General features: G+C 41.4%; 2 protein-coding genes across 2 annotated transcripts in view; both read left to right on the top strand.

Moving 5' to 3' along the window:
- LOC119165797 (uncharacterized) overlaps nucleotides 1-10,364 on the top strand; it is a 54,867-nt gene extending 44,503 nt beyond the window's left edge. The window contains exons 4-7 of the mRNA XM_075871667.1: nucleotides 5,583-5,672; nucleotides 6,891-6,969; nucleotides 7,644-7,711; nucleotides 10,272-10,364. Coding sequence (XP_075727782.1) covers nucleotides 5,583-5,605 — 23 coding nt within the window. The 3' untranslated portion in view covers nucleotides 5,606-5,672; nucleotides 6,891-6,969; nucleotides 7,644-7,711; nucleotides 10,272-10,364. The remainder of the gene's footprint in view (nucleotides 1-5,582; nucleotides 5,673-6,890; nucleotides 6,970-7,643; nucleotides 7,712-10,271) is intronic.
- The window catches only part of LOC142768983 (uncharacterized), a 125,893-nt gene continuing 108,901 nt past the window's right edge, over nucleotides 10,340-27,331 (top strand). The window contains exons 1-2 of the mRNA XM_075871665.1: nucleotides 10,340-10,364; nucleotides 11,736-11,830. The gene's annotated coding sequence lies outside the window, so the exon portion shown is untranslated. The remainder of the gene's footprint in view (nucleotides 10,365-11,735; nucleotides 11,831-27,331) is intronic.

The following is a 27,331-nucleotide window of genomic DNA, read 5'->3' on the forward strand; positions in this document are numbered from 1 at the left end:
CTTTTTTTGTTTTTTAACGTTTTCTGTACCTATGTCTTCGTCTTTCTCTATGTCTATTTCTTTTTCTCTTTATGTGTTTAAGTCGGTGTGACTTCCTGCTTCTTCTCCTTGCCTTTCTCTCTATGCAGACACTCTAACGCGATCTCGTGGTTTTCGTAAGTGCTTGTTCTAATAACGAGTGGGGACTGTGAATACGCTGGTTCCTATGCTTTCTCATGAAAAATGCATTGGTTTCAATTGTTTCTTCTCCCCTGCATCTCCCATCGTGTCTCACATCACTGTCCACCATATTTCTTAGCCTCACTCTATCCGTGTAGTGCTCTCGCCTTACTTTGTCCAGTCCTGTCTCAGTCCAGTCTTAATTCAGTCTGAGCGCAGCTTTTCAGAACAATCAAGAACAGTAAGTAAATATTCAAATCAATACAAAATAAACGTACCTTAGTCGTGACTACTAGGCGTGCGAAATGAGGGAATACGCGCCTTGTGAGAGGTATCAAATCAAGAGTGCTCCGAACGCGATTAGTGTTCCGATATTTTAGAGAGCGGAGTCCCATGGCACGTGTTCGAACGGCAAGTGGAACAAGAGAAGTCTGCTATATAAATTGTTAATATATTTATTCGCACGATTAACGAGGACTACCTACTAGTATTGAAGGTACCGCTAAAGTGCGAAGTAGTGAGAGAACTTTTAAATGACATTACTGTGATAGGCATTTGAGTATGATCATCATCATCATCATCATCGTCATCATCATCATCAGCATGACTACGTCCACTGCAGGACAAAGGCCTCTCCCATGTTCCACCAGTTAACCCGGTCCCGTGCTTGCTGCTGCCAATTTATACCCGCAAACTTCTTAATCTCGTCTGCCCACCTAACCTTCTGTCTCCCCCTAATCCGCTTGCCTTCTCTTGGAATCCAGTTAGTTACCCTTAACGACCAGTAGTTATCCTGTCTACGCGCTACATGCCCGACCCATGTCCATTTCTTCTTCTTGATTTCCGCTGTGATATCCTTAACACCCGTTTGTTCCCTAATGCACTGTGCTCTCTTCTTGTCCTTTACGGTTACACCTACCATTTTTCTTTCCATTGCTCGCTGCGTCGTCCTAATTCAAGCTGAACCCTCTTTGTAAGCCTCCAGGTTTCTGCTCCGTAGCTAAGTACCGGCAAGATACAGCTGTTATATACCTTCCTCTTGAAGGATAATGGCAATCTAACTGTCATAATTTGAGAGTGCTTGCCAAATGTGCTCCACCCCATTCTGATTCTTCTAGTTACTTCAATCTCGTGGTTCGGCTCTGCGGTTATTACCTGCCCTAAGTAGACATAGTCTTTTACAACTTGAAGTGCACTATTACCTATCTCGAAGCGCTGCTGTTTTCCGAAGTTGTTGTACATTACTTTCGTTTTCTGCTGATTCATTTTAAGACCCACCTTCCTGCTCTCCTTGTCTAACTCCGTAATCATGAGTTGCAATTCTTCCCCTGAGTTGCTCAGCAATGCGATGTCATCGGCGAAGCGCAGGTTACTAAGGTACTGTCTATTAACTCTTATCCCTAACTGTTCCCATTCTAGGCTTCTGAAAACCTCCTGTTAGCACGCGGTAAATAGCATTGGGGAGATTGTGTCCCCCTGCCTTACACCCTTCTTGATTGGTATTCTGTTGCTTTCTTTATGAAGCACTATGGTAGCAGTTGATCCCCTGTGGATTTCTTCCAGGCAGTTCATATATACTTCAACGACGCCCTGATTCCGCAGTGTCTGCATGACGGCTATTATTTCTACTGAATCAAACGCCTTCTCGTAATCTATGAAGGCTATGTATAGTGGTTGGTTATATTCTGAGCATTTCTGTATTACCTGATTGATAGTATGAATGTGGTCAATTGTTGAGTAGCCTGTTCGAAATCCTTCTTGTTCCTTTGGTTGATTGATTTCTAATATTTTGTTTACTCTGTTACCAATTACCTTTGTAAATAGCTTGTATACTACAGAGAGCAAGCTAATCGGCCAGTAATTCTTCAAGTCCTTGTCATCTCCATCGCTAACTTCCATTATAATGTTTATTACCACCGCACACTCGCCTATATCACCAAGAAAAATAACATCACATGACATGAATGATGCGCACAAACAATTAATTTCTTAGAAAATACAATTCTTTATCACTGAGCGCAAGCGAGGGAGTGCTGACGCACTTAAACCCCAGTGAAGCGATAGCCTCAGCCTCAATAATCTCTCTAGTAAGCTTGTCAAACATTCTCTTGATAACTGTGCATGCATTGAATATCGGCGCGCAGCCGCAGGATTTACAATGTATGGCCAACCAACTTCCCTGGCCGTTTTTCACATTATTACAATGTTCTCTTAATCGATCATTAAGACAACGGCCCGTCTGTCCAATATACTCTTTACCACAAGGAAGCGGGATACGATAAACAACGCATATGATACAGGGAACATAAACAGTTCGATACTTCTTACTACAACCTTTGGGTTTTCCGTCACGGTCATGAAGGCCACACAGGCTGACCAACTTCTTGGGAGCCGAAAAGACAACCCTAACTTCAGAGCGCTTAGCTAATTTCTTTAGGTTGTGCGATATCTTGTGATAGTATGGTATGACGACTATCTGCTTCGGTTTCTCGGAATCACGACTCGCTGTACATCCTGGGTTGCGAAGCGTACGAAGCAAGCCTTCTGCAACTGAAGTTTGGACGTACATTGGACGTACGCTGTTTGGACGTACATTGAAGTTTGGACGTACATTGGACGTACGCTGTTTGTTGACGGACGTGTAAAAAGAGTGCTTCGTGATTAATTATCACGAAGTGACCCGTTTCAACAGCCTAGTAATGCTGTTGGAACTGAATAACTTTATTTTTTTATTAGCATCAAGACTCAGGCCTTGTGACGGAGTATATAAAGGCGTGAGTTCTGTATCTTTTACATTCATAAGTATATTTATTGCATGCCTATAGGTATACAAAATGAATCGCTAGCTTCTATATCTAAGGTAGAAATTATAGTAGAGCACGGGTCGAATCCGAGAGAGAAAAAATAAATTGAAAAAAAGGCAAGGAGGTGAATCAGAATTCGTTTGCTACTCCGCACTAAAGGGAGCAATAGTGGGAATAAAGATTAGAAGGAGGGCACAGAGAAAAGGAGGTGGCCGAAAAAAATAATCAAAGTGGAGGTGCTATAGCCAATTCGATGGGCCAGTATGACGGGAGTACTTCAGTAAGGCTTTGACTGATTTTCTGTTCGAAAACAGATCGTGTCGTCATTTGAGCACTGACTGCTTCGTCAATGCTCTGTCGTCATGGTGGGCTAACGCAGCAGTTAGTGGGTGTTTGCGAGCGTTGTAGCGAGAGCAATGACAAAAAAAAACGCGCTCTATTTCATCGGAACTGGAGTGATCGCAAGCAGCACTGTTTCCTATTTCAAAAAAAGAACCATTTGGTGAGAGTGACACCAAGCCACAGTGAGCCAAGCATTGTTGTCTCAAGTCGAAAGTCCGGACTGAGGCTGAAGTCGACAAGACGCGTGCAGTCTATGTATAGCCGTAAAATTGTTTTATTCCACAGAGATTTTACATCTTCGTTAGCAATATGTCGTATTTTCATGGCAGCATCAGTCCTCGAGAATAGGATACATCCGTCTAATGTGTCTTCATTTGCAGATCAAGCCGCTGCGTCGGCATGCTCTTAGCTCAATGTGCCGCAGGAATTTAGAACCCACTGAAACGTGATGCCATGTCTTTGGACGAAGAAGTGGCGGAGCAGCTCTCTAATTTTTAGCCTTAGTTCTCCAAGAGGTCCACGGCGTATTCCGCATACGAAACCAATCACTGTAGTGCTTCTTTAGAGTCCATGAACACGCTACATTTCGAGGCTTGTTGACGATGAATTACTGTATGTACGCTACGGAACTAGCAAGCTCTCCAGTACGGTGATGTTATTAGAACAAGCCCTCAAGCCCCAAAACTACATCGTATTTCCAACACTGAAACGTTTGGTTAGGTCGTGTACTAAAACAACTCTCTTGTCATACGTTTTACTTCGGTTGAGGTCGCCTTATAACTGCGAAAATCCACTGACGTCCTGAAGGTCTTTTGTTTAGAAAATATTCCTTCAGTATGCTGCTATTAAAATTAGAAAAAAAAAACACAACACCCGCGCAGAGTAGTCACGCCTTCTCTCGAAGGCAGCGTGAAACCGGTGCCAACTTATTCATGCGTCCATCTAGGGGGTCACAATAAAAAGGAATGCACATCTAAACGACGCTATACCTGGCTGAAAGAAGTAGCGACGTTTGACTTAACAGTAACAATAAACACTTCGGCCACCATGATGCTCAGTACCCCAAAGCCGGATACACTCGCTGGTCAGTTCACTACAACCAACATGAGTGCTTCTCGGGAATCTCGACATGTTTCTGGAGCTGAATTGGTCGGCCATATGCTGTGGTACCCGTGTAGATACCGTAGATAGGTAGATATGTAGGGTTTAACGTCCCAAAACCACTATATGATTATGAGAGACGCCATAGTGGAGGGCTTCGGAAATTTAGACCACCTGGGGTTCTTTAACGCGCACCCAAATCTGAGCACACGGGCCTACAACATTTCCGCCTCCATTTGTAGATACCGTAGGGGTATTTACAAGGTCATTTCGTTTGCTGATAATATTGTTTGCATCCGCGTGTGTATCGCCGGATACGTTTACACCAGCTCTAGCGTGCGTCCTAAAATGCAGCGTGTTTGTTCATGCACCGTACGTCATCAGGCGCCCAAGCCGGTGACAAAGTGCGGAACATGTCGCTGCTCTTTTGGCAAGAGATGTTGACCCGGGTGGTTAATGGCTACGAGTCATAAGCTTGATTATAAGCTTTCTGCTACATTAAAAGATGCCTATTAAACTGGTTTTCCTTGAGCTAGAATATAACTGTGTCAATGTGCTATAAAAAAGAATTTTGAAAGGTAAAAGAGCTTAGCACGCAAAGAGAAGTTTACAGTGGTCGTGCCATATATAAGAGACACCTAAACCGGTGGATCTTGGGCGCCTAACATGACTTTCTTGGCTTCTCGTATTCCCTGGGCGTAGACACACTAGAGTCTAACTACAGACTCCTGCAGACCTTGCGAAAACGTCTAAACTACAGCGCCAGAGGTTATTGTGCAAACCTGGCTCTGGCACCCCCGGTGGAAGCGTGGATTTTTCGTCACTCGTAGTCGGCTCGCGCCCCACTGGGCAAACTTGGCACTGCAACTATGTGGACACTCATCGTGTGAAAGTGCGGCTGATTCTCAGTGCATGCGCAGCTAGGCGATGTGAAACCGAAGAAGTGCTCTGCTGTGGCCTAATTATTGAACAATGACGGTGCGAACATCTTTTTACGCGTATTCATTTTTGCGGCCACCCGCTTTACCCGGAGATTTATTAGCTTGCTTTTAAAACCATCACACACTCCAGCACATTCATTCGCGACGATACAAATGTTTAAAAGTCACCAATGACTATGTATATCTGAGAATGACGTCTGTAAAAAGGAAAATACAATGAATTTATTTTTTACAGGAAGGATATACGACGTCATGTAGCTACACATGTTCTGACGTGACTGAAGAAGAACGTGTGATGAACTATGAAGAAGATACACCTTGCATTGTAAGCCCTTTTATTGTGCATGACTTGTGCAACACTGCCATATGAGAAAGTAAATAGATTATACACGTGATCCTGTCTTCACCTAATAACGTTGAAATTGTATAGAGTGAACCCTTGTGGCAATGTGTTTTGTTCAGTTTCACGTATAATAATTTCGAGACCTTCAAGTAGGAAATCAAAGGCAGCGCTACATATATCCCCAGACCTCTCTTTTTTTTGCTCTAGGCAAGGATATACCAGATTTGTGGGTTAACTCCTCTCCTGGCCTACCAAGTTTTTTCGTCAAAATCAGTGAGCATTGTGAACCCAATAAGGAGACATAAACGGACACATCAGTCTCCTATAGCGAATTTCTAAAACTATTTTTGCAATGAAAAGCGCGGAGTGGAGATAAAGCTATAACTTATTCGTTTCGTAACAAGAATCAGCTACTTTGCTTTGAGATATAATTTCGCCTGATATTGTTTCCACAAAACTAGTTTAAGACAAAAATGACGGTTTTTCTGCAGGTTATTTAGCTGGGCCATGTAGCCATTGCCATAAATGTTCTGCAGGCGATTTAGTCAGCGAAAACATAGACCGCATTGTCCGCCCTAATAATTTGTGGTTTGCGTAGAGAAATTACAAGCTTTTACATAATCGCTCATGAAAAACGCTACACACTCAAAGTACTTACATGTGATAATCAGCATATCTATTGCCAACAATTGTAAAGAATCAATTATTTACGTTAAGTTTATTGTTGTGACCATTTCAAAACTTGATTTTAAGTAAAACTCAAATTTACCGAAGTAGCCATTGTAGAAGTTCAATGAACAAAGAAGCAACGTATAACAATAATTTGGCGTGTTCAAATGCTACAAAGCCTCAATATAGGCGTAATTTGTGTCTTTGCTTAAGAACCCCTATAATTTCAAGCATCTGGAAGACATTTAATCTTCACTTTTATTGCACACTACACGGGCCTCTATCATGCTCTTTCTGGCGAAACGTGACCGTCACGGCCGGAATAGGAGTTCCACCTTGAGCAGCCGTATGCCATAACTACTTAGACAGCGTGACAACCGTGTGATAATGTTTCGCTGAAAAGAGGGCAAACGTCGAATCGTCGAGATTTTTTTTTGAAGACGCAAAATAACAAACCCTATTACCGGAACGTTAAAAGAGTTTCTTGCTTCAACTTAGCTGGTCAAGTGTGCTGTCTTCTTCGTTTCAAAGCGCTCGAGTGAAGAGGTGGAGAGTATCAAACTGGCCGGCCTATGCAAGAAGGGCGTCTGCGTGGAACCGTCCGAAATAGGTGTGCAAGTCTTTGAGACAATTTTAAAGAACAGTGTATTAGTAGGCCCATGAGCCTATAGGCTCTGCCAAGACCTGGATTCTTATTTTTGTCTCAAATATAGATCATTGAAAGAGGTTTTGGCAAGCTTCTATTTTGCTCTCGACTTTTCTGCATTAAAGTTGAATGATATCTCATGAACAAGCCCAGACTAACACCTTAGTTAGGGTAAAATAAAATGAAATGCCACAAAATATTTTTTTTAATAAAATGAAGAGGTTTAACATCATTGTTAAAACAGGAACAAACCCGAATATACGGATATCAAGTAGGATATTGAGCAACAGAAGGCTCCGTTACACGTTGTTTGGAGCGCGGTACACGACAATGACGGCTTGCAGGAACTTCATTTTATAGAGTATGAAGAATTAAAAATATAACAACTTGTATAGAATAGGATACTGAGTGCTCCCTTTTGGATTAAACAGCTAATTTTTTTTCGATGTGCTTAAATTTATAAAGATTTGTTGCAACACCTTCACTTTATAGAAACTTTAAAAATGTATAATTCTTTTTGAAAATAGATGTCTACAAGAATGTAAGTGTATGAGTGTGGTAAGCAATAAGCAGCTACAACAATATCGGTTCATATCGTCCCAAAATGTTGTCGCTTACCATACTTCTGTCACACCTAGGAAACCACGAAACAAGACAAGCCCACCCTGAACGACTTATGAGGTGCAAAGAGAAAGAAAATAGCCGGGCAAGTATCTTATACTATTTTTAAATTTTTGTAAGACCCCTGACCTCAGAACCAATAGGGTTCGATAGCCTAGCAGTTCTGGTTGTACAAAAATACCTCAAAAATTGCAGCCAGCTCCTTCTCGGGTACATCTTCAAAACAGCAAAGCTGAGCTACCTTTCTCGGGCTCCCCTTCATCCATATTCGTGTGTATCTCATTGGTTAACCCTTTACAAAGGGTCTCACCATCGTCCAGCTTGGTGCGGCTCACACCTTTCTCTCCTACCAACTTCCACTACTACCACGTCGCAAGACCCCTAACCAGGGCTATGACAGCGGACGGGGAAATCTCGGCTAAGAACAGTTTCACCATTGAAAAGCACTCGTGCCTGTATTTTAGAAACCAGTCTTGCCCTTTGTGCGGGTGATCGGGTAATATCTACATTTTTTCGTGGGAAGTGCGACAGTCTGCCACCAGGAATGGAGGTGATGTAACTGATATCGGAAACCGCATTTCAAGCTCGTTCAGCGCTATACGTGATTTTTGAGAATGGCAACCTTAGTTACACTGAACCTCACTTTATAATGTAAAATAGAATTACCAACATAAAAACATCAGCACAGTTAGTTTCCGCGTGCACTTTATTGTTATTTGCATCATCATCATCATCATTATCATCATCATCATCACCATCACTACGCCTACTGAGGGGCAAAGGCCTCTCCCACGATTCATAAACCAACCTGGTATTGTGCTTTCTGGAGCCGCGTTATATCAGCGAACTTTTTTACCTCATCGCCCGACCTAACTTTCTGTCTCCCCGTCTTGCCTTCGCCTTCACGGGGAATCTATTCAGTTACTCGCAAAGACCAGCAGTTATTCTGCCTACGTGGTACGTACCCAGCCCATGTCTCTTTCTTGTTGATTTGAACTATGATATCTTCAACCCCGGTTTGTTTGCTGACCGACTCTGCTCTCTTCTTGTACCTTGATTACACCTATTTTTTCCTGTCCATCGTTCGCTTCCTCATCTTCAATTTAAGCTGAACCCTCTTTGTAAGTATCCAGGTCTCTGCTCCTTAGGGAAGTACCGGGAAGATGCAGTGTCACGTACGTTCCTCTTGAGAGTCAGTGCTGGATTACCATTCATGATATGAGAATGCTTGCCGAATGTGACCCACCCCATCCGTATAATTCTAGTTATTTCAGTCTAATGGTTCGGTTCCGGGGTTTCAACCCGCCTTAAGGGTAGGTATTCTTTTGCAACTTCTAGCATCGTTCCACCTACCGCAAAGCGCTGTTTTCCGCCGAGACTGTTGCGCATTGCTTTAGTGTTATGCATAATACTTTTGAGACGTCGTTTTCCGCTTTCCGTGTGCAATTCAGTAATAATGGACTGCTTTTGTACCTAGAATTAATAATCAAGGCAATGCCATCAGTAACTTGCAGGTTACTAAGATACTCTCTAATCATTCTTATGTACAAGTGTTCCCAATCTGTGGCCCTGTGAGCCTCCTGTAAATTCCTGGTGAATAGCATTGAAGAGATTGTGTCTGCCTGCCTTAAACCCTTCTTTATTGGGATTTTGTTGCTTTCTTTATGCAGAACTGTGGTGGTTGTGGATTAGATGTCGATTTCTTTGGGTACGTTTGGAGCACCCATTACTATTATGTATCATGCATACGTTTATAGAAAGAGAGATGCAGAGCACTTGAGGAGACCAGCTTGTCAATCTTTTGTATACATCTCACGTGCCGGGATCAGGTTCACAGTAAAGCGCTTACTACTGGCTCTAAGAAGGCTATAAACGGTGTATTCCGGATTAATATGAGTGACCAAAGTATAAAATAATACAATAAACAGAAACAACGCGAAGTAATTGCATTAATGTACTTATAATGGCCAAACTATTTTATAAGCATATGATTCACTTGAGCAGAGCACGAGTAAGGGCTCCACCACCTCGCCGTGCGTGCGCATGCTCCTCCTTCTGCACCGCATTTGCATTAGTGCAACACAGAGTCACTAGGGGACTTTATCTGAAGTGGGAAACGACCTTACGGTGTTAATGCAGAAAGTGCATGTCGCAACTGCCATAGCAAAAGGAAATAAAAAGCGCAGCAAAAAGTGGCCTTTATGACGCACCCCAAGTGCCTGTCACTGTGCCTGTCACTACACTGTGCCTGTTAAGGATTTATTGATGTCGTGGAAACACCACATGCATAAGGGGGTATGGCGAAGTGATCCCCCTCTCCAAAAAAATTAAGTTAGCAATTTTGACAGCTAAACGTTCACTGTACTCTGAGGAATAAACTGTGGAATCCCGATGTCGAGCGGCTGCTCCAAGTTGTCTAAACGCTGCGCTGAAGTCCATCGCGCGCCCTATGAAGTAGGCACATCACTAAATGCGAACCAGTAGGAACTGTACGAACCGGAATCACTGTGAGCCTTTTGGGCGCACTTCCTCAGGTTTCTCAGCAGTAGAGCTGCCATGCCCTTTTTTGTTTTGTTTTAACGTAGTTTGTTCACCATTATTGAAGCATGTCTAAATATAACGCTCATAGTGTCTTTTTTTCGCAGAAAATGGTCCTCTGGAACTGTCATTACTACTGTGAAATAAACCACGCATGGTACAGTGGTTACTACAATAGCAATCTTACCAGCGCATGCCACGTAAGTTCATTTTTTTAACACAACACTATTCCCAGTGAGTCTTCAGAAAGTGAACGTCTATAAAGGTAGTGAGCAAATGAATACTAGAAGAGAAATTTATTTGTGAACATAACTTTCAATAAATTACATATTCCAGGTTTACTATGAGAATAAGCTGAAGATTGCTCTCTTAGCTATGTACTCTTTCAAAGACACCGGTTTGAGGGGATATGTAAAGAGCATGTCTGCTTCAATAAGCAAAATTTTTCTCAAATTGCCTCAGAAGTGGCAAGGTTCTACCATGTTCTGTATGCTGTTTTGCATTAAAAGAGCTATAGGAGCAAGAAAAACAACGCCATTTGCTTATACTGAACCATAGTATATGTGTGCACTGCAAATTATCAAACATTATTAGCCTCCCCTCCATAAGTTCCTATACTACTCTTTTTAGCTTCAGATATAAAGCACTATCGGGTCTCGGCTTCACGGCGAATCCTGTCGTCGTCACGACAGCCCATGCTAAACGGGCAATTTCAGCACAGATTCGCTAAAGGCCACTACTCGCCACCGTTCCATAGTAGGAATACTATCATTAAAAGGTTTGTTGCTACTGCCTTAAATATTGTCTTTGGCTAAGTAGCGGGGAGAGGATTCCCCACAAAATTTAGCAAGGCACCCACCTCTTATTTATTATTAGAAACACAAATGCGATTTTTTACCATAAAGTGACGTGTTTGAAACCACACTTCCAGAAACATGTCTGCACCGTGACCGCGACTTAAGCAGCAAACAGTAAAGGTATCACTGTGGTTAATACCAGCGCCCACGGTACACCCTTCAGGTTTCACATTAGGCAAACTGAATTGCCCAGTTATATGTTTCTCACCGCCATTTTAATGTGCAGTCGTATACTAAACGTAGTTCTCGTTAAGGAAATGAACATTCAAAAGTTCAGATATATGACCCACTGGCTTTAACGGCGTATGGTATGTACTCTAGTTGTAGGTTTTTAAAAACGTACTTTACATATACACCCTCGTTCACCGCCTCTTTATTATAAATAGTCTCATCCCCCTTCCACGGACTAGAAGTGGTCTATACTTCGCTTGAATGCTGAAACCATGGAAGAAATAGAAATATATTGTCTAGGAGGAGTTGTACGCTTCATTAATATTCATATTGACCTATAATAAAATGAAGTGTCGGACAAGTTTGTTTTGTAAACTGAAGTACGAATAGCGTGATATTCTACACGGAGACACAACAGACATCGCTTATCCTTGTCTCTTGTTTTGTGTTAACTCTCGTGCAAGACATCGCGTTGTTCCTACTTCATATCGAACGGCTTCTTGCCTTTTGTAGCTCTCATTTGGTACTGTAATTTGTGCGCAGCTTCCCAAGCCCACCAGAGAACAGCCTTTGGGATGGTGCTGCAGAGGAGAGTGTAGCAAGAAGCAACACTGTGGAAAGAAACACACGAGTTAGCGGTGAATATTTATGCCACTTTACTATGTTGAAGCTTCAATGATTTCCACCTCACGTTTCACAAGTGCTTTCACAAGAACTCAATACAACGGCCCTTTTGGACGACGATTATTACCAACCTATTGTGGGAGAAAAAAATAAAATTAAGGTGAATATATTTTTGTGTTTGACGACCTATTCTGCAATGGTGAATATACACTGAACGATCGATGGCTAGACATGCCCCTGAGAGCTGGGGAATAGAAGATAAGCGTGCGCATCAAAAGCGTGCACCTTTATCAGATAAAAACCTAGATAGCTTAGCCAGTTAGATCACGTCAATAAGTGCGCTTGCTCTTGTATTCACTGGGTTACATTACCTATAGCTGATGATGGTTGTTCAATACATAAGCGTATTGATAGTCATAGTACATATTTTGTTGTATCCCAAATATTATTCAATAGCCCTGCATTCTTTGGTTTTTACTTCCAGTGGGCTACCTAATTTAACTATTTGTTGTCTTAAGTCTCTCTCACTCGGCGCAGTGGACGTTCTTGAGTAGAGGTCACAATGAATAAGTGTTAGTAAATTAATATGTGACGAAGTACCATAGCCTGGCTTGTCTGCAAACGGCTCACTGCGATGCACCTACTACACGCATATCCGCTGTTTTAGCGAAAGCAGGTCGTGGCTTAGGAACTATGGTAACGCTAAGTTATATTCACCATGCTTGTGCCCCTGATGAGTATGTTGAGTATGTTTCATGCTCCACTAGGCCAAACCCTTGTCCAGACTCGCCGTCCCGAACTGGTGCAAATATGACTAAAATTTTCTTCGCTCATTCATTTTTGGTGCAAATTGCGTGCTCTGTGTCCCAATGATGTGAGGCCTTTTCCTGGCTTGCAACTTGCATTCCAACTACGTGTCAAATGCAATCGCTCGATACGTATTTCGTCCTGCTTTTGCAGAAGGCTTTGAAGCTGATGTGGGCTTTACTATTGTGACAACACATTGCAAAACAAACCTCATTTCCTGAGTACATGAATTAGCTGCTGTCATGAATTTTTCCTCAATATTCGCTCCATTTTCAACTCACGCATGTTGCCTTCATTCCCCCATGACTTTATTTCGCCAATGTTGCACGCCCTTAAGCGTGTCACTGAGTACAATAAATTCGGTGGATGCCATAAACCATGCGACTTAATGTCATGTGAGGGATGCGCAAGTAAGATAACTGTGGTGTAATTCATTATTATAGGGCAAAACCATCTTGAATTTCCCTTAAATACTAACAGTGGAGTGAAGAGTTCCCAAACCACACTGTCTTAGAATAAAAGAAATAGTGGCCTGAGAACTTTGACCCTCCTGTACATATGAACTCACTAAATCTACGCATGTCACGGTTTTTCGGCGTGGCCTTAAATTAAAATTCTCCGAACGATAAAGGTAACTTTCATTTCCGATTGCTTTCTATGAAACACCAGAATATTATTCCAGGTTTTTGTTTTGGCGTTTTTTATACAACTGGAACATTAAATTTACCTTCCATATTTCCACCTAACAAAAATTTGAAGTTCATATAAATACGCCAGACAAAAGTATTTCTGTAGTTAATAAAAAATAGCGTGTAGGTTCTACGAAAACGTGGTATCTGTTATTCGAGTATTTGCTGTAATGTTCAAAGAGGAGATATTTCTTCATTGTTTGCCTAGGCATCCTACACCTAGCAACTTATATGAAAGAAAATAGGACATGTATGATAAATAATGTATTTTCTGGCTACTGCTCATGACTCCATGCGTCTTAAGATAGCTACGCACTCAAGCCAAATGTAGTATTTCATTTCCTAGCTAATACTTATCAAGAAGTTGAGCATTCTTCGCTTTGTTCCAACAAATGAGCCTTACGAATTTTTTTTCTGAACTAATATAGTCAATTGAAAGGTTCCCGAAATTTTGAGCGTGACGTTAAGAAACATGTCACGTTTCACAGATGTATCAAAGTCCAAGTCAGCGTAAGCATTACATGTCACAAAGAAAGTACATCCAACAACCAGGGATGTCTCAACGAAATGTTTTTTTCACTAATTAGGATAGCTAGCGTTTATCTACTTATTGAACTTTTTGGGCGCCCGTAAACGTTTTCGACTAACGGCCCCAACTCTTTCAGCAATTGATTATCACTGCTGTATAGAACATACAGCTGTACCCATGATGTGACATCATAACTATACGTCGCTGACGGCAACAGCGAAATCAGCCTCATGTGTAATAAGCGCATGAACATTTCTTTTTCTCTGTGCAACCACTGCCAACAGATTTTCGTAATTTAGAGATATGTCAAGTAGCTTGGTTATTTTACATCTGTGCGTCTTTTTACATATTGATACCATACTTGACAAAACTTTATATGAATTTATGTGGCTAATCCTGTTGCTACTGCCATCAACTTTCTGACTACAGAATGTCTGCTTGTAAACCACACACAGTTATGATGTCGATGGCTTTTTCGATTTGACACTCCGACAGTGGTAGCAGTAAAACAAAGAAAAGGACAAGACAGGAGAAAAAAAACTGTGTGAGCTGCCATAAAGGTTGGCGTTTCAGTGTTTGGCATCCCTGCCATATTCTTCGAACATTAGAACACGTTTCTCATTTCGTAAAACATGAGCTCACTTCACAACAACGTCACTCATTACTTAATTTCGTTTCCGTGCCTACATCTTGGTACATTCTTGTGATCTGTACTCCCTTCAACGTTCTTGTAGCCATCTTCTCTTTTAGAAGGCAGTATCCGATATTTTTATATTTTTGGAACTGACATTGTTCACGTGCTTTTAACAACTAAGGGATGAAGTGGATGCATCGCGTGTGTGAAGGGTAGCGAGGAAGAGTTGAGAACTCCCTCATTTTTGAATGCGTGGAAGTGAGGGGCCCTTTAAAAGCAGGTGAGCTGTGTGAACACCTATAACGCTAGAACCTATCATGATTTCGTACTGCTCAGCTAGTCGCAGTTATCGCTACTTGCCCTTTTGTAAACACACAAAAGATGTGTTATTGGTTGATAGTGCACGATATTCATGCGAGAGAAGGCAGAACGGATTAGTGGCTGTATTGCGAAACAGTGCAGGAGACAAATATCTTTGCATAATTCGCGTACATGAACCAACCGAGAGCTTGTACACTATAAATGTCACGGGAACTACTGTGTGCGCCACAGAAACGCCCAATGGCGTAACATATGAGAAGAGAATATTGCGCTCGTTTTTTTTGTGTGTTTTGAGAGCATAGTAAGTGACCCTTTAAGGGGCTGATTATGAGAGCACACAGACATATATATATATATATATATATATATATATATATATATATATATATATATATATATATATATATATATATATATATATATATAAATATATATATATATATATATATATATATATATATTTGTAGGTTGATAGATACACCGACAGATAGATGGATACATTTATTACGCGAAAAATGAAAAATGCTTCGCATTTACAAGCTCGAGAGCGAGAGAGAGTAGTCAAAGAAAACGGATGAAATGAAAAGTCACAGCTTTACCACAAAGGTGAAACAATGAACACGATACCAACAAATTGGAAGGTCACGTGCAGAATGCCAAGCATGTCGAAACGTGCCCCGCGATTGTCAAGCACAAATGACACACGGCACATACTCACAGGTACAGATGAATGCGAATAAGCGTCTCAGTTGTCAATTCGCTGTCTGAAAAGCGCGCTCCTTCCGCAAACGGAAACTGTGCAACAATTGCAGTGATTTTCGTGTGCCCGGTTACTGAAAGAGAATCGTTTCGGTGAAAGCCCAAAGCCAGCCTTAACGTACGACTTTCATCCCCACCGCGAGATAAGGGTGCGCGAGTGAGCGTCCACCCCCTCCTTTCCGTGTTGCTAAGTACGCAATGGCGATGAGAGCGCGCGTCACCACGTCGTGATGATGTGGCGACGCACTCTCATTGTGTCGAATTGCTAGTATTGCTGAAGATAAGAGAGTCCCCCCCCCCCCCCCCACCGAGATTGCTCGTCACCAGCGGTAAGTGGCAAATATATATAGCTTGACGTTTGAACGTTGAAGCAGGTGCTCCTCCATGGCTCAGTGATTAACGCATCCCACTGACGTTTCACAAGTCCCACGTTAGATTTTGCGCACCGAAATCTTTTTCTGAATGATTTTTCTTTCTTGCGTTTTCATACATATAGAGCAAAAGGCAAATGGTCAAGCAGTGAAACTTTGTTTTGATAAGCGTATTATTGATGGTAGAACTCACTCGTGGGACAGTGATGCGCAGCATGTGGCAAAAGTAAACGTTCGTGACGCGATAACAAAGAAGTTAGACAAATGTCCCAAGGTGACCAAGGTATTTCTCTTCTGATAATGAATTGCCGCAGTGTTAAGATTAAAGCTGATGATCTGGATAGCCTTATCAAGTTAGTGAACGCTGACATGGTCATGGGGTCAGAATTTTGGCACGATGAAGCACTTTAGAACTCTGAAATATTTCCTTGCAAATATTTAACATATCTGAAAATTCCGTTAACACATGGTGGTGGTGTTTTCATTCTTGTAAAGGATTCCTTGATGTCTGAAGAAATCTTTATTGATAACAACGAAACTGAATCTGATTGGTGCCGCGTAGTGCAAAATGGTCATTTCTACTTTTATTCGTGGTGCTCTTTATCATCCTCCTGTCTTTGAACCGAATGTTACGCGTGAGTTGAGAACAATTGCCTGCACGTTTTCTAATGAGTGTGTCATTCCTTCTGGTGACATTAATTGTCCGCATGCGAAGTGCGAAAACAGTATCTGTGTCTTAAACTCTTATGAATTGACATATTGTGAATTAAAAACGTTGAATGACGTGCTCGGCTTCGTGCACTATGTCTCAAGTCGTACACGGGCTGACAACGTTCTGGATTTGTTGTTTTGTAAAACCCCAGACGTCATTAATAAGACACACGTTATTCCCGGTATTACTGATCACAACTCTGTCTTTGCAAAGCTAACAAGATCTAGTGTAAAGGCAAAGAAATGTGAATATATGAGAATCTTCTTTTATAGTAAAGCAAACATGGAGCAAATATCAGCGGGACTTCAGCATCAATTTCCGTCTTTTGAATGCAGTGCAGATGACGCAACTGTTGAGCAGTTATGGCAAATATTTAAGGAACGCATTTCTGAACTCATTCAGTGCCATGTCCCGAGCTTCTCTAGAAGTAACTAGCAAAGTAAAGAAACCATGTAATAATGGACACCTCATAAGGCTTATCAAAAAGCCCAAGGGGGCCTTTTCCCAATATTGCCAAAATGAAACCCCTGAATATTTCATTAAAATGAAAGATCTGACATCACTTTATAAAAATAAACTGAAAGGAGCCAAAAAAGTATTTTAAGAGTTTGGCCACTGACTTTTTTAACAAGAAAATGTTTTAGAAGTATATGAGACGATGTGGTACTGAGAAAGTTAGCCCACCAAATACTTTACGGTGGCGAGATTGTAATTGAGAATAAAGATAAAGCTACACTTTTCAACAACTTTTTAAAATCGATTTTCCACCCTTCTACACTAGTGATTGTCGTGAATAAAAAAGAACAATGTTTGCCCATGGGTGAAATAAAGCTTTCATCAATGGCACAGCGAAGTCGTAACAGTGCATTGGCGAAACTAAAGCAACTGGCCCAAATGGCATATCACTAAGAGTTTTAAAACACTGCTTTGAGGCAGTAGCTTGTTATCTTTATGTTATCGACAAAAAATCACTTGATGAAGGCAACCTTCCTGATGACAGGAAAATAGATAATGTTGTGCCCATTTTGAAAAGTGGTTCTAAGTCAGATGTATCAAATTACAGACCAATTTCTTTTATGCCTATTTGTTGTAAAGTACTTGAACATGTTCTGTTTTCTGCTTTAATGAATCAACTGTCTTCAATTGATTTTTAAGTCTAAACAAATCACATTTAGACAAGGTTTTTTATGTGCAACCCAAATAATAAAATTCTATCATAATATGGCATCAGTTTTAGATAATTGAGGACAGATTGATTGTTTATTTTTAAACTTCAGAAAGGCCTTCGATGTGGTATCGCACTCGACGCTGATTCAAAAACTGTAGCACTTGAACATTCATCAAACTATTTGCCGACGAATGGGGTACTATTTACTTCAAGAAAACAGAAGGTTGTTCATGTTCATATTTAGTTTCGGTGATATCAGGCGTACCTCAGGGTTCTGTACTCGGGTCACTTTTCTTTCTTGTGCTTACTAATGACATTTCGGATACAACTAAGTGTCGTAATAGAACGTTTGCTGACGACTGTGTGTTGAATACTGAACTGACCAACCAAATGAATTCCACCCAACTTCAGATGACCTTAATCACGTAGAGGTATGGTGTAAAAAATAATTATATGGTACTAAATACTAATAAATACGTTCACGTCAGTTTCACCAAAAGGGTCGATAAGTTTACAAATCAGTACATCTTAGACAATGGAAGTACCAGGAAAAAACACAAATGCAAGTGGGTGGGTGTCACATTTTCTGAATATGGGGGATAGTCTTATCACATTGCTAGTGTTTTCAGCAGAGCTTGAAAAGTCCTAGAGTTTTTACAAAGAAATATTAAACATGTAACCAAGGAGGTTAAACAGGCCACATATTTGCGCTTATATAAGACCAATACTGGAATACGCCTGTCCTATGTAGGATTCGTTTCACAAAGTACACATTCATGCACTAGAGCGCATTCAGTCGATAGCAGCAAGGTTTGTTCTGGGAAAATAAGACTGAACTGAAAGCTTTCAATGTATGAAAAAAGAACTTAATTGGCATTGCTTACAAGATCGAAGACGTAATCTCTGATTGAAACTATTTTATTCAATCCATAACAAGAAAACAGGCAATAATCTTTCAGAATATTTAAAACCAGCGCATTATCATTCCTTTCGTCATGACCAAAAATTTAAAGTATGCCCATACAACCCCTGAACGAATCTGTTTAGGCATTCTTTTTTTCCGCAAGCCATTGTCGAATGGAATGTGTTACCAGCTGATTTAGTTGGCCGCAAGACTGCATATTCATTCTGTGAGGCACTGTGCCCACTAAATAATGCCTAAAATGGCGCTGTGGGTATTCTTCCAAAAAAAAAGAAATACGGTGAGAAATACATTTACGGTGAGTGAATATAACTCCCACGTCAACGTCAACGTCGACGCCACCAGCAAAATTCAGCTGAGAGTGTCCATGTTGTCTGCCTTCCATCGGGGGGCAGGGCTGAGCGCTTTTAGGGATAGGGAGAGACACATAAAGATGATAGAAGAGAAAAAAAACGCGAAAAGTGAGAGGCACGACAAGAAAAACTCTTGTCAGAGCAGGCAGTAGTCCTAAGAGAAAGCATTCGTCTATATAGCGGTGAGGTCTGTGTAAGCACAGAACTCGAGGAAAGATTGGAGGTCTAGCCTCTCGAAGCTGCGGGAAAAAGAATGTTCTCCACCGTGGCCGCAGCAAGACCGAGCAGGCAATAACAGCTCGCCATGATGCGTCGTTTTGCGGCCAGGGCAGAGCAGGAAATAAAGTTTGACAATTCTTCGTGGTAATTGAACCCCTTCTTAACATTGCTCTTCAGTCCCAGTACGTACCTGTTTTGCTCCCATTAGCTATTCATTTTGAAACTACGTCTTCTTTCCTGGCAATTGAAGAATCAACCTTCACTAATTATGGACGCAGTGACCTAATAGTCTACGTATCTGACAACAGCTGCTCAGCAAAAGAATTTTCCACCTATTTTTATATTTGATGCATCTAGCAACTCACATACTGGGCGGTAGTCTTCCCCATTTTCCTATGCGCACTTGTACGCACTTAAAAGGAACACTGAAGTGCTACTGTAAATTTGTTCGAACTGATCAATTTCAAATTGAAAGCATTACGGAGGGTAATACACACAGCATGGTTTGATTATTTGATAATAAAGTTAATGTCAAAGGTGTGGCTCTGGAAAGTTGGTGACGCATCAGAATTCAGTGTTTCTTTTGTAATTTTGTTGTATTGCCTCATTGGTATGTTCCAAAACCTGGCATTCAAAGCTACTTGCTCTCAGGGAAAATCATTCCCTTCATTTAACGAATATAATCTACATAGGCACTAGTCGACTCAATCAAACTCTATGACATTGTAGAGACTTGTGCGGCGGGAATTTCAGTGTTTTGTAGGCACCCGCAGTCCTTTATCTGGGGTGGAGGGGGTGCTAGTACTGGTTGACCAAGCGTCTTTTCACAGAAAAAGATAGTTTTGCTATCTTGAAAGAGTAATTATCTGATACAAGAAAACGCTTTTTACACGAAATTGCCGTAGTTGTCCGTCGCCGTCAGCGCCGATGTCCGTAGCCTATATACCAAGAAATAGAAAAAGACTCAGTTAAATAACCACACCAAACATACATTGGGAGTCAAAACCATGGCCGCTGTGTGCCAGCCCGGTATTCTAACCTTAGGCCACGCCGGCGTTTGAAACTCATTTTAAGTATGGCCTTACGCAGGCTTGATGTCGAGAAAAGATTTGCGCTAATATGAGTGATACAGTGATTTAGAACATCAGCGGAACAACCAGTCGTTACACATTGCGAGTTGCATAAAGTTGGGTCATCCAGTCCTCCAACCCATTACAAATGCTCATTCTTGTTCACCTATTCACTGAGGTGCGTACCCACTTCAGGCATGATTTTTTATCGTCGTCAGCCACTGCGAAAAAAAAAAACAATTGCACAGTATTTCTTGCAGGTTTTTAGTCGAGGTCATGCTTCTTCAAAGAATTATGAGGCATAACATAGTGAATGCCAGCCTACTTCACCAAAATTATGAATATTTATGGTGTAGTGGGTACCCACCAAGTGTGTTAGTAGCAGTTTCTCAGGGAATGTAAAAGAAGATTCTGCCTAGACATAAAGGCTTATTTCTAAATGAAATAACCAATTTCTTAGCTAAGTCGTCTATTAGCGGACCGTTTCTACCGCACTGTCCATCATCCGCGTATGTGACTGCTGCTCGATTTCGCAGACGTATGCTTATGGAAGTCTTTAGAAATACAGCACTAACAAACTACTGAATATCGCCCTTTTTTGTATCCCTGGCGAAGAGATTTCAGCCACACTCTCAAAAAAGAAGTAGCTATCACAATGCTGCGTTGCCGGGTACCAAATCTAAATTTCTATAAACACAGGTCTGCTGAGGCACTTTCTTCACTGTGCGCGTTCTGTGACGAACTTGAAACAAAAGATCATTTCTTTCTGACCTGCGGGCGGTGTTACACAATACGAAAAACGCTATTATGAATACGTTTACGTGGTATTGGTATGGGTTTATCTGTGCCTGTCATTTTGTCTTTTGGAGCTTCCAATTCTGGGTTTTCTAATGCAACAGTATGCGCGACCGTCTGGGGCTATGTTGTTGAAACTAATAGGTTCACTAATTATTCTGTTTTATTATCCAAACGTGTTTACAAAATTATATACGTATAAATTTTAGATTATTGCTCTATTTTAAGAATAAGTTTGTTTCTTTATTTAAGCAATTCTATGCATTAGATCAAGCACCACAATTCCCTTGGTCATCAGTAATCTTTCTATTATATCTCTGTTATCCTAAATCTGAACAATAATTTTAAAACCACTCAATTTTTGGCCAATCTCCAATAGTGAGTATGCTCCATGGACAATGGGTGAACAAGAACAAGCTTTCTCTGTGATAGTGTTTGCCTTCTGCGTAGGCCAGGCGCTTCTTTTTATTTAGAATTGCTTCATGTTCTATGAACGAAACCACATGCAAACGTTTTAACTTTTTGCTCGTTTCATCAGACGGTGAGAGAAGCAGGTCATGCAAATAAACCCAATATTTCTTGTGCTATCAGCAGCACCTTCATTAAAAACTTTTTTGTGCATCTATCGTATTTTTTAATCAATTTTGATGAAATGAAAGCAACATATGAGTCCTGAATTTTCTAATTTCTATCGTCCGTAAATTTGCCTCAAATCCAGCCGTGGTGTTCTAGTGGCTAAGGTATCCTGGTACTAACATGCAGGTCGCTGGATTGAATCCTGGCTTCGGCGGCTGCATTTTTTATGGAGGCGAAAATATTGTAGGCCCATGTGCTCAGGTTTGCGAGCTCGTGAAAAGAACCCCAGGTTTTTGGAATTTTCTCCATCCTCTTCTACGGCTTCTCTCAAATTGATATGGTCCCTTGGGATTTTCAATCCCACAAATCAATCAATCAATCAATCAATCAATGAAACTTGCCTTTAGAAATAACCCTCAATGCGGGACTGCACTAGAGCAATCATGAAACACTTCACAACGATGCTCGCCGTAATGTTAAAATACCGTTACTGAAAAAAGCAAATGCAGTTATCTTATTGATAGGGAGACTATGCGAGCTTAGTATTTTTCCAATATTTTGTTATAATCGACGAACTGAATCTCCTGTTGAGTCATGTTCACCTTTTTCTATTAATTCAAACATCAAACTGCAATTGATGCGACATCGTTCATTCCTACAACAACATGGATTCTATGACAGGAGATACAACTGTGTTGCGTTGTGAGCACATATACGTCATGGTTGATGAGGTTTCACTCAACAATGCTTCCACTGTGTTCACAGCAGAATTTTTTATCGTAGAAGAGGTTGAATGCAGATCGATAAGTACCCATTTCAGGAATCTTGCGAATAAGAGTACACACATTCAGATAACCATATTTTCACTACTTTAAGCCGTCTTGTTTCTTTTTACTAGGAAGACATAACATATTAGAAGAGATCAACCTATTTATAGCTATTTTTAAAAACGATGACGTTGATCGCAGCGAGTATTTTGCAACTGCGGTATAAATAAGCCCCTTATTGGACTTTGCGAAGCTGGTGATATCTTTTTATTGTGCGGCGTTTTCCATACAACTTTAGAGCTTTGCACACTGTATTGAAAAAAAAGGTCTATGGCAATGATTGATTTTGTCATTTCGTTTAAATTCTTCATAAATATTTAATAGTCACAACACGACTATTATCAACCATTTTCAAAAGAAAGTTCAGCTGACTTTTTAACGCTGGCTTGCATTACAGTGAGCTAGTATATTAGCTCATGAAACTCTGAGAACGATAAAGGCCAGAAGCACGACACGTTTTTTTTACAGTAACGATAATTAGATGCCTTCATTGCTGTTTGGAGCAAAGGAAACTTGCTCATGTTCTCTTCTGTCATCAAAAAGTTATCTTATTCGCTTTAGTCATTACCACACCTTCACACAGCTAATTATTAAACAAGCTTCTGTCTATATTCTAATAATAGTGATTCACCTCCGAACCACATACTTTCGAGATGCTGCCTAACTTTGTATGCGAACGTTTTCAGCTATTTGTATATAAGAGAGTCTGTACACTATGCTGAAGTCTCTTCAGATGGATGTTGTTGAATCACTGCTTTCATGACCACTCGTACTTATGTCTTCCTGACCTCACATATTTGTCATATCACTTCGGGTGTGATTTATTTGTTGGCCGCAGTTGATCAACTTTGGGAAGCAGGTGAGCATAATCCACGAAGAGCTGTTCTTTCAATGGCCTTTTCAAGCTGGATTTTACAATGATCACAATATTTGCCTACATACACTTGGCACACATAAACCAACCTTATCGGTGTACTAGGCAATCTTAATACTTGAAACGTATCACCCTCTTTTGGTTCAGTACAATACGACCTAATGCAGTACCAGGTGTTCCAAATTAAGCTTGTGGCTTTCTTAATGTTAGCACTGAGTAAACCATGCAAATCAACTTTGCAGATATCATGTACTCAGGGTGACATAAAGTGTGACAATAATTGTGGACGTCAGTGGCCCACTTAACTAAGACCCAATAAATAACTGCTTCGATGTAATAATATTATTCAATGTAATTCTAATATTTGATGTAAGAAGGTATACTGTGGAGACAATTGAACTTGCTCTCAGGAACGTAGGAAACGTCAAAGAGGTCAAGAGGAAACCTGGGATTGGCGAAAATTAGATGTATTCACTCAGAGACAGGGAAGGCAAATTAAGTACCAATCTGGATCAAATAGTGAAAACAGCGGATGAGTCTTACAGAGATCTGCACAGTAGCCAGGACAACGACGACCTTAATATAGGAACTAGCAGTAGCTCAGATGACATTCCGACAGTATTGAGAGAAAACGGTCATAAAATCTTTGAAGGAAATGAAACGAGGCAAATCTGCTAGTGAGGATCAGGTAACAACAGATCTGCTGAAAGACGGGAGGTAGATTGTGTTGGAAAAATTAACTGCTCTGTTTACGAAGTGTTTTCTGACGGGGAAAGTACCAGCATCTTGGAACAATGCTATCATCATCTCAATCCGTAAGAGAGGGGGCGACTAGCATTTGAAGAATTACAGGCTGGTCAGCTTGCTCTCCGTCGTAAACAAGCCATTTATGAAAGCATGCTTGCCAATTAGAAAGTATTTGCTTACAGAGTTAAGCCAACAATATAATTCAATCACCCAAAGGAAGAAGCGGGATTTCGAACAGCCTACTCAAGAATCAATCACATTCATATTATCAAATAAGTGATACAAAAATGCTAGGAATACATCAAGCCACTATAGATAGCCTTCATAGATTCTAAGACGTTTGATTCAGAAGAGATATCAGCAGTCATTTGGACAATACCGAGTCAGTCATAAATAAACGTCCTGGAAGATCACCGGCGGATCAAGGGCCACCGCAGTGCCTCATAAAAAGTGCAGAATACTAAGAAAGACGATGACATGCAATTTACCCAATACTAATTACTGTGTGGTTACGGTAGGTTCTCAGAGGCCCAAAATAGGAAGAGTTAGTGATGTGAGTCAACGAGAGTACCTTGGTAACCTGCACCTCGCTGATGACATTGCACTGCTGAGTAACTCAGAAGACGAATTATAATTCATGAAAACTGAAGTAGACTAGAAGAATGGAGAGGTAGGCCTTAAGATTAATCTGCATATAACGAAAGTACTGTTCAACAACCTCGCAACAGAACTGCTCCACGAGATAGGTAGCTGTGCACTTGAGGTTGCAAAAAATAGTAACCGTGGAGCCGATATCCGAGATCGAAGAAGCTAGAAGAATAATAATCGGGTGGAACACATCTGGCAAACATTCACAAACCATGAATAGTAGATTTCCACTATATCCTTCAAGAAGAAAACATATAACAGCCGCATCTTGCCGGTACCTGCGGAGCAGAAACCAGGAGGCTTAGAAAGAGGGTTCCGCTTAAATTGAGGACGATGATGCGAGTGAAAGAAACGAAAATTATAGGTGTAACCTTAAGAGAAGAGAGCAGAGTGGGTCAGGGAACAAATTGGTGTTAAGGATATCATGGTGGAAATTTAAAAGGATGTATTGATATGTGGGATTTAACGTCCCAAATACATCATATGAATATGAGAGACGTCGTAGCGAAGGGCTCCGGAAATTTAGACACCTGGGTTTTTTAACGGGCACCCAAATCTGAGCACTCGGGACTACAACATTTCCACCTTCATTGAAATCATTAAGAAGAAATGAACATAGGCCGGGCATGTAGCATGTGGGCAGCATAACCACAGGTCTTTAAGGGCAACAGACAGAATTCCCAGAACGGCAAGCAAGTGAGATAGAAAGTTAGGTAGGCAGATAAAATGAGGAAGTTTGTGGAGATAAAGTGGCAGCAGAGAGCGCAGGATCGAGTTGAATGGCGGCACCGTGTAGAGGCCTGAGTAGTGTTTGTGCTGGAGTTGACGTAGTCAGGCTGATGATGATGCTCGTGATTGAAAACAGAGGAACAAAATATTACGTGTGATATGGATTACTTTAACAAGTCTTGAACCCAATTCAAAACAGGTGCAAAGCCCGCCAATTTTCGGCGCTCCCAAGCGGTTACCTCCAGCGGTTTAACCCTGTCTGATAATGCGGCCAAGTGATATCGTGACGCGATTTCCCGTTTATATTTCACCTGCTCGGTGCGTACGTGTATGGGCATGTCTTTGCCACACCCATTGTCGGCGCCGCCATCATCAGCGTAAACAAGCGACAATCAAATCACTGGGGAATATCAAATCATGGCAATTTCCGCCGTGGCGAATTAGTTTTGACTAGATCCTCTTCTGGGCGGGGATTTTGAAATCAGCGCCCGAGAAACCAGTGGTGAGGCAGCTGAAAACACACTCTTGAGCCATGCTGACTTGTAAGACACATGAACACTGAGTGTGTGTTTCTTGTTCACGATACCGGTAGCTTCAAATAATCAAGTTAGCGTTCAAGAATCCACGACGATTAACCCAAAGTGACCCTACGAAAACGTAGGATTCACACACACGCACTGCACATACAAAGCAAAACAAAGCAAGTGAAGCTGTTTCCAAGCAGCCAGGCGTCGCCACTAGGCATTACCTTATGTAGACCCTGCGATGACAACACTTAAATTATCGACGTCGTCGCTACTTACTCATCTTCACTTGGCGCCTGGGGCATGGCCTAGGAGCTTGCTGAACACGTCAAAATACTGTCGATATCTCTTGGCCGGGAACGCACCGATGAGCCTTGTGTGTACTTTGCACTCAAAATAAAATAGCTTCTAGTTAACAAACTCGATTCATACCTCGCAAAAAAAAACTGATGTACACTAAGCAGTCAAATAAATGCCACATCTCAGGTTTAAAATTTGGTGTTACTGCCTTTTAAGCATCTACTCACAGTCGGTGAATGACGCAGATTCTTTTGTGGTGCCACTCTCAAAGTACCGCTGCTCACAAAACACTGTGTATTTTCACTGTGCTGATTTACTTTTTTAGGGCGTAAGCCTGAGATGGCTCATAAAACGAGAACTTCACCACAAGTGCCAGTAGCATTACACATCGGTGACATGTACAGCAGTGATGCGAACAAAAATGGCACTCAAGCAATATCTACATATGATAAATCAGCCAAGCTGTAACGCGTAGCCACCAGCAGTTGCAGGCATCGAATCCAACGCCCAAGTGTCCTTCAGAAACTCCCTCTAATTGTTATTGACGGCCCTAGTGAATGCGTTCGCGCCATTGCTACGTCAACGGGGTTCTGGCAGCAGAACTACTGCCCCGGTTTTCCGTTGTCGCTTCCATTAGGCTCAGAGGGCTGTTGGTCCCTTATGCGCAGTTGCTGCGTGCGCTTCGTCAGTCGGGCCTGTTTTCTAGCGTGGAATGCTGCATCAACCCGGTGAAAATCAACTATCTCACGGCTGTCAGCAATGTTTTGTCGAATGCTGTCTGCTATTCACGCGATCGTTCCATCCATACCCACCCCGTGTGGATGTCCTAAGGTGAAACTGCTCAAGAAAGACAGTTATCGTTTCGCGCGGCGAATGGTTTTACATTTCGCCTTACCATACAGGACTTTCGCTGTCAAATTCATCGGTTGGCAAATCCGCGG

The sequence above is a fragment of the Rhipicephalus microplus genome, chromosome 8 (genome assembly GCF_043290135.1).
Source record: "Rhipicephalus microplus isolate Deutch F79 chromosome 8, USDA_Rmic, whole genome shotgun sequence".
In the NCBI taxonomy this organism is placed as follows: domain Eukaryota; kingdom Metazoa; phylum Arthropoda; class Arachnida; order Ixodida; family Ixodidae; genus Rhipicephalus; species Rhipicephalus microplus.